The sequence below is a fragment of the Eumetopias jubatus genome, unplaced genomic scaffold (assembly GCF_037043125.1).
Source record: "Eumetopias jubatus isolate StellerSeaLion01/CBP00866 unplaced genomic scaffold, mEumJub1_p1.0 scaffold_52, whole genome shotgun sequence".
Classification (NCBI taxonomy): Eukaryota; Metazoa; Chordata; class Mammalia; order Carnivora; family Otariidae; genus Eumetopias; species Eumetopias jubatus.
Genome location: NW_028274858.1, coordinates 1,258,826 through 1,271,381, shown reverse-complemented (window position 1 = coordinate 1,271,381; position 12,556 = coordinate 1,258,826). Strand labels below are relative to the sequence as shown.

At 39.5% G+C, this 12,556-nt stretch overlaps 1 protein-coding gene across 1 annotated transcript; it reads right to left on the bottom strand.

Annotated features, from left to right (window-relative positions):
• Positions 1-2,839: 2,839 nt before the first annotated feature.
• LOC114203602 (spartin-like) lies at positions 2,840-12,270 on the bottom strand. The gene is given in 4 exon segments (XM_028096934.2): positions 2,840-2,911; positions 6,766-6,963; positions 11,462-12,099; positions 12,102-12,270. Coding segments are annotated over 4 exon segments (1,077 nt in total).
• Between the last annotated feature and the right edge of the window lie 286 nt (positions 12,271-12,556).

The window sequence follows — 12,556 nt, the reverse complement described above, 5'->3', positions numbered from 1 at the left end:
AGAGGTTCCTGGAACGTTGTTCTAAACAGAGTGTTTTCACTGAGGGATGGATACTGTACCCTCCTGATGCCTCCACACATACATGCTAGAAGGCTCCTCGCTAGAGACACTGGTGGTACTCTTAAAGGGGAAATCACAACAGACTTGTTTCTTTTTTTTTTTAATTTTTTTATTGTTATGTTAATCACCATATATTACATCATTAGTTTTTGGTGCAGTGTTCCATGATTCATTGTTTGTTCATAACACCCAGTGCTCCATGCAGAACGTGCCCTCCTCAATACCCATCACCAGGCTAACCCATCCCCCTACCCCCCTCCCCTCTAGAACCCTCAGTTTGTTTTTCAGAGTCCATCATCTCTCATGGTTCGTCTCCCCCTCTGACATACTCCCCTTTTCTTCCTCTCCTGTTATCTTCTTCTTTTTCTTTTTTCTTAAAATAGTTGCGTTATTTGTTTCAGAAGTACAGAACTGTGATTCAACAGTCTTGCACAATTCACAGTGCTCACCGTAGCACATACCCTCCCCAATGTCTATCACCCAGCCACCCCATCCCTCCCACCCCCAACCACTCCAGTAACCCTCAGTTTGTTTCCTGAGATTAAGAATTCCTCATATCAGTGAGGTCATGTGATACATGTCTTTCTCTGATTGACTTATTTCACTCAGCATAACACCCTCCAGTTCCATCCACGTCGTTGCAAATGGCAAGATCTCATTCCTTTTGATGGCTGCATAATATTCCATTGTGTATATATACCACTGCTTCTTTATCCATTCATCTGTCGATGGGCATCTTGGCTCTTTCCACAGTTTGGCTATTGTGGACATTGCTGCTATAACCATCGGGGTGCACGTACCCCTTCGGGTCCCTACATTTGTATCTTTGTGGTAAATACCCAGTAGTGCAATTGCTGGATCGAACGGTAGCTCTAATTTCAACTGTTTGAGGAACCTCCATACTGTTTTCCAGAGGGGTTGCACCAGCTTGCATTCCCACCAACAGTGTAGGAGGGTTCCCCTTTCTCCACATCCCCGCCAACATCTGTCGTTCCCTGACTTGTTAATTTTAGCCATTCTAACCGGTATGAGGTGGTATCTCATTGAGGTTTTGATTTGGATTTCCCTGATGCCGAGCGATGTGGAGCACTTTTTCATGTGCCTGTTGGCCATTTGGATGTCTTCTTTGGAGAAATGTCTGTTCATGTCTTCTGCCCATTTCTTGATTGGATTATTTGTTCTTTGGGTGTTGAGTTGGATAAGTTCTTTATAGATTTTGGATACTAGCCCTTTATCTGATATGTCATTTGCAAATATTTTCTCCCATTCTGTCGGTTGTCTTTTGGTTTTGTGGACTGTTTCTTTTGCTGTGCAAAAGCTTTTTATCTTGATGAAATCCCAATAGTTCATTTTTGCCCTGGCTTCCCGTGCCTTTGGCAATGTTTCTAGGAAGAAGTTGCTGCGGCTAAGGTCGAAAAGGTTGCTACCTGTGTTCTCCTTTAGGATTTGGATGGACTCCTGTCTCACGTTTAGGTCTTTCAACCATTTGGAGTCTATTTTTGTGTGTGGTGTAAGGAAATGGTCCAGTTTCATTCTTCTGCATGTGGCTGTCCAATTTTCCCAACACCATTTGTTGAAGAGACTGTCTTTTTGCCATTGGATATTCTTTCCTGCTTTGTCAAAGATAAGTTGACCATAGAGTTGAGGGTCCATTTCTGGGCTTTCAATTCTGTTCCATTGATCTATGTGTCTGTTTTTGTGCCAGTACCATACTGTCTTGATGATGACAGCTTTGTAATAGAGCTGGAAGTCCGGAATTGTGATGCCGCCAGCTTTGCTTTTCTTTTTCAGTATTCCTCTGGCTATTCTGGGTCTCTTCTGGTTCCATACAAATTTTAGGATTATTTGTTCCATTTCTTTGAAAAAAGTGGATGGTATTTTGATGGGGATTGCATTGAATGTGTAGATTGCTCTAGGTAGCATTGACATCTTCACAATGTTGATTCTCCCAATCCATGAGCATGGAACGTTTTTCCATTTCTTTGTGTCTTCTTCAATTTCTTTCCTGAGTATTTTATAGTTTTCTGAGTACAGATCCTTTGCCTCTTTGGTTAGATTTATTCCTAGGTATCTAATGGTTTTGGGTGCAATTATAAATGGGATCGACTCCTTGATTTGTCTCTCTTCTGTCTTGTTGTTGGTGTATAGGAATGCCACTGATTTCTGTGCATTGATTTTATATCCTGCTACTTTACTGAATTCCTGTATGAGTTCTAGCAGTTTTGGGGTGGAGTCTTTTGGGTTTTCCACATACATTATCATATCATCTGCAAAGAGTGAGAGTTTGACTTCCTCTTTGCCGATTTGGATGCCTTTGATTTCTTTTTGTTGTCTGATTGCTGTGGCTAGGACTTCTAACACTATGTTGAATAGCAGTGGTGATAGTGGACATCCCTGCTGCGTTCCTGACCTTAGGGGAAAAGCTCTCAGCCTTTCCCCATTGAGAATGATATTCGCTGTAGGTTTTTCATAGATGGCTTTTATGATATTGACAACAGACTTGTTTCTAAGACCAGGACAAACCGCCATCTCTGAACTTCGACACATCTGTTAGAGATCGCTTTTCTCTTCTGGAAACAAGATGTTCCGGGAAAGTGGCGTTCTCCACCATCTTGTTTCTCAGAGGGAAGGATGTGGCATTATAGTGATGCTTCCACATATTAGGCTAGGAAGCTTCTTGCTTGGAAAAGCACATTGGCGCTGAAGTTGAATTCTTCACAGAATTGTTTCTCCAGGCCATAGGTACAGCACCTTATTGCTACCACACATCCCCGTACCTCTACATAAACATGCCAGAAAGCTTTTCCCTGTACCAAGCCTCCTCTGAGGGGAAAGTTGCATTCCCTTGAGACTGTAATCACAGAGGGAATAAGAGGCCATGTTTCTGAAGCTTCAGCACATACATGCTAGAATTCTTCTCGCTTGAGAAACTGGTGGATCTCTGAACACTGCATGCTTCACAGACTTGTCTGGAAGCATAAGGACATTGCCCACTCCCGAGACTTCCAGATATTGGAAATCGCCTTCCTAACCTATAAAAGTGACTTGCGTGAGAAGCGACATTCTGCAATGGCTTGTTTCTCAAGGGAAGACTATTGCCCTCTCGTGATGCTTCCACACATATAGGGTAGGTAGCTGCTCCTTTGAAAACCCACGACGTGGCGGCAACTGCACTCTCAAAGGAATTCTTTCTCCAAGGCAAGGATACGGCACGTTCCTAATGCTACAACACATATATTTTCTGGAAGGGATTTGGTGTGAAGTGTCATGTCCTTCACTGAAGCTTGCTTTCTTCACAGACTTTTTTCTTGAGCGAAGGATTTGTGGCACTTTCTGCTTGCCTCCGGAACAACATGCTAGAGAGATTTCACCAGGACAAACTTCCTCGGAGGGGAAAGTTGCATTTCCCAGAGACAGTATTCAAGGAGGAAAGGATAGGGTATGTTTCCATAGCTTTAGCACAGACATGCTAGAATGCGTCTCGCTTGAGAAACCTGTGGTTCTCTCAATGGTGCATGTTCCACACACTTGTCTCAAAGCGTCAGGACATGGCCCCTACATACACTAGGCTTCCACGCATATATTGGAAATCGATTTTCTCTTCTGGAAACTCGATGCTGGTGGAAGTCGCATTCCGCCCAATCTTGTCTCCCACAAGGAAATATATGCCATGTAAAGAGGCTTCTAGACATATATATTAGAAAGCTTCTTGTTTGAGGGAACTTGGGTTTCCTGAAGGTTGCATTGTCCACAGAATTCTTACTACAACAGTGGGGGACATTGCACCTTGCCTGTCCTTCCACACATATGCTGGGAATCGCTTGGAACCCTGGAAACAAGATGTGATCTCTAAGTGGCATTCTTCACAAGCTTGTTTCTCAGTGGGAAGGAGATGGAACTATCCTGATGCTTGCACACATCCCTGCTAGAAGATCTCTCTGGGAAGACACTTGTGGTGTGCTGAACGTTCTCTTCTCCACAGACTTGTTTCTAAGCATAGCGTCCTAGCCCCTTGCCTATGCTTCCGCACACAGATTTGAATATGGTTCTATCTTCTGACATCCAGAAGGCCGTGAAGATTTCCATTCTCCACGTCTTGTTTTTCAGAGTTTTGGGTACGGATGTTTCCTCATGATCCCACAACTGCAAGGGAAAGGCTTGTATCTTCAGGAAGGAAGAGGTTACTTGAACGTTGTATTTGATACAGACTGTTTTCACTGAGGGAAGCGTAGGCACCTTTCGGATGCTACAAGGCCTACGTGCCACAAGGCTTCTCACTAGAGACGCTTGTGGTGCTCTGAAAGTTGCACTCTCCACAGTCTTGTTTCTCATTGTAAGGACGACACCCCTTCCATATACTTCCACACAAATATGAGAAATGGCTTTTCTCTTGTGAAAACAAGATGTGAGTAGACAGCGGGTTCCTCCATCATCTGGTATCTTGGAGGAAAGAATATGGCCCTAACGTAATCTTTCCACACAGAGAGGCTTGGAAGTTTCTGGCTTGAAAAACTACGATGTTGTTGAAATGGACTCCTCCACATAATTCTTTCCCTAAGTGAAGGATACAGCATTTCCTCATGTTAAAACACATGGATCTGTTCGAAGGGATTTGTTAGGAAGTGTCGTGTTCTTCACTGAAACTTGCTTTATTTGCAGCCTTCTTTCTCTGAGTGAAGGGCATGGCACTTTGTGCATGCCTCTAGACAAACGTGGTCCAAAGATTCTCACTGGAGTGAAATTCCTCTTAGGGGAAGGTTGCGTTGCCCTGAGACTTGATTCACAGAGGGAGGATGGGCCATGTTTTGGAGGCTTCAACACATACATGCTAGAATGCTTCTCGCTTGAGAAACTTATGGTTCTCTGAATGGTGCATGCTCCCCAGCCTCGTTTCTAAGCATAAGGCCATGGCCCCTATCCTAGACCTCCACACGTGGATTGGAAATCGCTTTTCTCTTCTGGAGATGAGATGTGAGTGGAAAGTGTCATTCCCCACAGTCTTGTTTCTCAGAGAGGAGGGTATGGCATTATCCTGGTAGTTCTCACCAATATAGGCTAGGAAGCTTCTCGCTTGAGGAAATGAGGTGTTCATGAATGTGGCAGTCTCCACGGACTGGTTTCTCCCTGACAGGGACATGCCCCTTAGTCTCTCCTTCCAGTCCCGTGCTGGAAATTGTTTGATCTCTGGAAACAAGATGTTCCTGGTAAGTGGCAGTCTCCACAGTCTTCTTTCTCAGAGGCAAGGATATGGAAGCCCGCCGAAGCTTGCCCACCCCTGTGCTAGAAAGCTTCCTTTTGGAAGAAACTTTTGTGGGTCAAATGTTGTACTCTCCACGGACCTGGATCTCCCAGACAGGGACTGGGCACCTTGCCTTTGTTTCCACACCTAGAATGGAAATCGCTTTCTCTTCTGGAAACCAGATGTTCCTGGAATGCACAGAAAAATACCACTTGATTGTGGTGAATTTGTGATTTTTTAAATGTATTTTTGGATTCAGTTTCCTAATATTTTATTGAGAATTTTTGCATCCATATTCAATACGGATATTGGCCTCTACCTCTCTTTGTTAGTGGAGACTTTGGTTTTGGTATCAGGATAATGCTAGCTTCATAGAACGAATTAGAACTTTGCCTTCCCTTTTTTGGAATATTATGAGAAGAATAGGCATTAAGTCTTTTTACATGTTTGGTAGAATTTGCCTGTGAAGGGAATTGGTCCTGGACTTTTGTATGTTCAGAGATTTTTGATTACCCATTCGCTTCCTTTGCTGGTTATCAGTCTACTCAAGTTCTCTATTTCTTCCTGTTTCTTTCAGTTTGGGTCTGTTATATATTTCTGGGATTTCATCAGTTTCTTCTGGGTTGTCCCATTTGTTGCCATAGAATTTTTCATAATATCCTCTTATGCTTGTTTGTATTTTGCATTGTTGGGTGTTACCTCTTCTCTCTCATTTTTTAATTTTATTTATTTGGATCTTTTTTTTAATAAGTCTGGTAAGGGTTTATCAATTTTATTAAAATTTTCAAAGAACCACCTCCTGCTTTCATTGATCTGTTATATTTGTTTTTTAGGTTCTATGTCAATATTTCCATTATAATCTTTAGGCTTCATTTGTTGTTCTTTTTCTGGCCCCTTTATGTAAAAGTTAGGCTTTTTCTTTGAGATGTTTCATGCTTCTTAAGTAGGCCTTTATTGCTATGTTATTCCCTTTCAGGACCACTTTTATGGCATCCCAAACATTTTGGACTATTCTCTTTTCATTTTCATTTTTTAAAAAATTTTCTTCTTTCATTTCCTGGTTGACCCATTCATTTTTCAGTAGCATGTTGTTTAACATCCATGTATTTATGGCCTTTCCAATTTTTTTCTTGTGGTTGCCTTGAGTTTCATAGCATTGTGTTCAGAAAATATGCATGATTTGTGATCCAGTATGTATTCACCACAGCCCAATGAAGTAGATATTATTCCCATTTTATGATAAAGAAACTAAAAAGAAGATCAATTACTTGAGTAAAACAGCAATTAAGTGCAAGAGTTCAAATTCAAATCCAGGCAATTTCCAGCCAGTATTTGTGAACACACAAGCAAATTATATATTCTCAGTTTTCTAACTTTGATCATATTAGACCCTATTACAGTTTCTTTAAAAGTGTAAGTTCTTACATTAAAGTAGATTTCATCCTAAAGATGATCACACAAGTTACCTGAAGCTGAAGGTCAGACATCTGTCTTAATAAATCCTCAAAAAGTTCTCTATCATCTTCTGGTAATTCAGAAGACAAGACAACCCCCACAAAGCATCCTGATGCTTGTAACATGGTATCAGGAAACATGTAGGCTCCCACAGTACATTTAAGAACTGGAGATCTATCAGGAACTAGAGGATACAACCAGTCACAAACCTGAAAGGATTAGTTAGGAAAAAAAAAAATCAATGAATAGAACTAGGTTTTCACTGGTTTTAGAATTGTTATACCAGAAAATAAACATTTCAAAATTCTAAATGCATTTTACATGGCTTTACAAAATCATTAGCATCAACAAATCCCCACTAAAAATTAGCCATTTGCTTGTCTAATCTTTGTGTATATATCACCCACAAGAACGGTCCTGAAAATGTTATTGCTCCACTAACTATACAGTCTTCAAGTCAGTGGCCTTAAATAGCCCACAAATAACCAATAATGAGTTAGTTTTAAATAAATAACAAAATAAATTAAGACTTTCTTTATAATTCAAATTAGACATGCCTTTGTGGAAATAAAATCAAACCGTTTTCAAGTACATGTATTTACTGATTTAATCCTCACAATTCCATGAAGTTAGATATTGTCATTTTACATACAAGAAAGAGGCACAGAGAGGTTAATTAAGTTGCTCAGAGTCTGTGAGAAAAGTGGAGCTAGGATTTAGACACAAGCAATCTGGCACCAGAGAAGCCAAACAATTCCTTTAACTAGAAACACAGCATTCCCAGGGGAATGTGGGTGGCTGAGTTGGCTAAACATCCGACTTGATTTTGGCTCAGGTCATGATCTTGGGGTCGTGAGATAAAACGGAGTCCGCTTTGAGATTCTCTCTCTCCTCTCCCTCTGGCCCTCCCCCCACAGTACACTCTCTTAATAAAATCTTATAAAAAATAATAAACCCAGAATTCACAATGCTGCTTTTTTTTTTTTACTAAGTCTGAAAACCTGACATGACATAGCTAGAAGAGATCATTATGTTTATACATTTACCATCTACTATTAACTTCAATCAAAACAACACAAAGCTGCCCTGCAATATCATCAGATTGTCCATACACTAAGACTTAAATTAAGCTCACTTTCTGGAGATATAAATTCAGAAGAGACTTAAGTTTAATTCATAATAACCAAATATATTCATTTCCATTGAGATTACATTCTTTGAGCAAGAAGAATCTTTTTTTTTTTTAAAGATTTTATTTATTTATCTGACAGAGAGAGACACAGCGAGAGAGGGAACACAAGCAGGGGGAGGGGGAGAGGGAGAAGCAGGCTTCCTGCCAAGCAGGGAGCCGGATGCGGGGCTTGATCCCAGGACCCTGGGATCATGACCTGAGCCGAAGGCAGACGCATAACAAATGAGCCACCCAGGTGCCCAAGAATAATATTCTAATTGTGCTGCTCATCCAGGACACACTGTTTTCCTAATTATTAAGAAACTTGGGAGAACAAAATATTGTACAAATGAGTCAAAGAGCATGAAAGAATTTCATATAAAAAATGGAAAAATCTGGTGCACTGCCATCATCTCTAACCAACAGAATATAAACCTAAAAGGATCAGAGTATCCAAGTCTGATTCTTTCTTGGAAAATCCTTACAAACCTTTTCAAATTCTTCTTTTTATGTTTTCTATCTTTTTAAAAAAGATTTTATTTATTTTTTCGGCAGAAAGAAACACAGCAAGAGAGGGAACACGAGCAGGGGGAGCGGGAGAGGGAGAAACAGGCCTCCCGCGGAGCCAGGAGCCTGATGCAGGGCTCGATCCCAGGACCCCAGGACCATGACCTGAGCCGAAGGCAGACGCTCAATGACTGAGCCATCCAGGCGCCCCTCAAATTCTTCTATTATGGATTCTCTTTTTTAGTCATCTCAAATGCCACTCTCCATCTTTTATAAGTCAAACTTTAGAGAAGTCATAATAAAACTCATTGCTGTATCCTCCAAGGTATGATATATTACCATGAGTGGTATATGAAATGACCTCAAGTAATAAACCAAATTATTTAAATTTGAATAGTAATGTATTTCAATGTATTAGGAAAAAATACATCTGTCCCTCAATTTCACAGTTGTTACTGGTTGGGATGATAAAATTAACAAATGAGACATTTATCTATCTACCTATCTACCTACCTACCTACCTATTTATTTATTTAAGAGAGGGGAGGTAGGGCAGAGGGAGAGGGAGAATCTTGACCCTGAGATCATGACCTGAGCTGAAATCAAAATTGGACACTTAACCAACTGAGCCATCCAGGAACCCCAACAAATGAGACATTTAAATTGAAATATTAAGAAAGTGATAATAGCAGAAGTATGAAACTGACAAAAAAAGTTGCAAAGGGAAAGTTTTCTTTTATTGTCATGATTTCTCTAAGACTAACTACATTCTTGACACCCTGATTGAACTGGAGTATCTCCAAATCTTCTGAAATGAAACTTTATTAGACTTTTCTCAGGGTAAATCATTACAGATTGGAAGGCTTATCCACAACAGGCTGATTTCTCCCAGATTCACTTTCAGAGAGAAACCCTATGTCTAAGTTCTAATGAACTGACTACAAATTTAATAGGTTTAAAAAGGTTATTAAACTAAAACCTAGAGAAAAATAGTTTTTAGGAACCCTAGAATTCTATGTCTGCCTACTTAAGACCAAATTAATTTCTAATTTCATGAATAGACCTATAGTGATTTTTGCAATATAAAAAGTTATATTTAAAAAATATATTTAACTTCTAATACTCAGCTGATTTAGTGTTTGTTTTTCAGAACAGAGACATTCAGTAAACACAAGTTAACTGCCTTTTAGGTCACTGTTACACATATCTGAATACATGCAAATGAGAGCCCCTTTGAGAGACTCAAATTAAACTTTGGGTGAAATTTTACTTATTATTTACAACCAAAAATAGGAGATACTAGAAAGATTAAAAACACTTTATTTATAGCACTCAAACAGGATAAATTTTTACTACAGAACAAGTCATGTTATTGGTTGAGCTCATGTAACCAAGTAGAGTGTTTCTGATATTCATTTCCCATATCTCCAGTAGCCTGGGCCCCAAAGGTTTATTGTTTATTGTATTTTATTGTATGTATGTATTTATTTATGGTTTTTTTGGGGGGGGCAGAGGGAGAAGGAGAGAGAGAATCTTAAGTAGGGTCCATGCCCAACATGGAGCCTTGCTTGATATCACAACCCTGAGATGGTGACCTGTGCTGAAATCAAGAGTCTGACACTTAACTGAGCCATTCAGGCACCTCCCTCTCCCAAAAGGTTTTAAATTCCACTGTTACAACACAGCTCTATTACCAGTTCAGCAGAAAGTATTACAGCTTTTATGAGCCTCTTCACAATCCCAATCAATATGCCTACTCTTTCTACCTCAAGGATTCTTTCCTAAAATAACCTATGGGATACAAAATATTCTTCCTATCCTATAATGAAGTCTTTTTTTTTTCAGCAATGCCCCCAAACAACTCCTTCATACAGTTAGTAAGTCTCCAACTACCTTTAAAACATCTTTCAAGTTGATTCCTTGTAAAAGCTGCATAAGAATTAAAAGTGGAATATACCAAAAGACAAAATCGATCTAGGTAACTAGTGCTGTAACTAAACCAATGGCATCATTTGGACTCTGGACAAAAAGACCTGCTTTGTTCAAATAGTCATCTTCCTGACATGCATGCAAATTTCTCTGTTATACCCAGTGTAAATGGAGTCCTCATTTCTAGAACCCAACTCCCTATACTGACGTCCAATCATTTAAAAACAGATTGTTATTACAACATCACCTTCAAAATATTGCCTTTAGAATATTTCATTAATTCCACAGCAGTGCCCTAACAACACCAGCTGTTATTTAGCACCAGTCTTTACTCTTGGACCAAGGGCATTTCTGATAAATTTATCTGCTTGGAATGTTAGAAATGCATCTTAAATTATCATCACAATCTCTACTTCTATACCAAAGTTTCTTAACCTCTGCATGATTAACATTTTGGGTTAGATAATATTGATTGATGAAGTGATCCTGTTTAGAAGTTTAGCAGTTCCACCTGGCCTCTACCTACTATATGCCAGTAGCAGTAGCACATTATTAATATAGTAGCACAACCCACCCCCCAGTTGTGACAACCAAAATGTCTCCAGACATTGTCAAAATGTCCTTGGGTTGAAGAGTGGAGGGGGATCATCCCTGTTTGAGAACCACTGTTCGACATACTGGGCTGGGTCTAGCCCAGATCAACCCCTCAGATGGGGCTTGACAACAGTTGTGGAAATTTACAGTAACACATCCACATGAGTTACATAAATCCCTTTTTAAATTGAAGTTATTAGGTTTCTTCTTCAATAAAGAATTAAAATTTTAAGGATGAATTCTCCGATGCCCCTCAGATCTTGTCATCACAATTTTAATACTAAAACACAATTTTGAAAAAAATAAAACAGTATTTTGTATCTTTAATAAAATAATCTATTAAACACATAGATATTTAAGGCTCATAAATTTCACAGAATATATTAATAAGGAATGAGAATAATCTTTTTGCACTTATTGTCCTGGACACATAATAAATACTGACAAACGAAAATGATGTATTCTATACATATTTCAAATTGTATTTACATTTTTCTTTGGCTTACCTGAAGGAACCCAGGAGGACGGTTTAGAACAGTATCAAGAGAATTATCCAAGAACCTCACAATTCGAAGGTACCCTGGATATGAAGGTACACTAACCTCCCCTGCAGGATTTACAAAAAAAATCTGTACTCCGTTTGGTATCAAAATCAACTCATCTGCATCTAGCCCTAAGGTCTCAAGAGGAGGTGGCTGAGAATGATTCCTGTAAAAGTCTTCTCCAACTGATGAAAATTCCCCAGATTCTATTCCATAGGATACAGTGTAATGACCCTCAGCAGCCTGAGGAGTATAAGCAGGAGGTGCTTCTGCGGGAGGACTCTGAGATGGTAAGGATAAAGAACTAGGTGCAGGAACCAACCCTGTACTTGTCGTTGAAGTGTTTCCATTTACTTCAGTGTGCTGAGGAGGTGAACTAAAGGACTGAGGCTCTGGTGACTTTTCAGGCATGTCTTTAGGTGGAAATTCTGGATATAACTTGGGTACTTCCTGAAGATCATTCCGTAGAGAAGTGGCAAGACCCTTCTCCAGAATTTCCAACCTGGTACGTACATTCTGTAGTGTTTCTTTCATTTTCTGTTGCATCTGCCTAGCAGATTCCCACCCAGCACCTATGTGTTCAGGCTCTGTCGATGATATGTGATTCCTCTGAGCAAGTGTCCTGTTCCTTGCTTATAGTAGTTCTTTGCTTCTTCCTTCTGACCTAATTCATCTGTATTCAGTCCCTTATTAACAAAAAAAAAGGCCTTCTTGTATGCTTCCTGGATGATCTTAATTTCAGCAGGCTCTCCATTTTGTGGCTCTTGCTCCATTCCTGCCAAGCAGAAAATATTATCTTTAATTATCTAAGTATTTGTTTACTGAATTATTATCAATTTCCCCTACCTAAATATATTTCAACAAGACAGGAGCCTTGCTGGTCTGTCCTGTTCACTATTGTATTTTCTAACCCTATTATTAGATCTGACATAGAGAATGCACTCAATTTGTATTTGCTGAATAAATAATGCTCTTGTTCCTAAATATCATTTTAATTAAAAACAGAAGAGAACAAGTCAGAATATATCTATTGAATAATTTTCTTGTTACAGTTTCTTA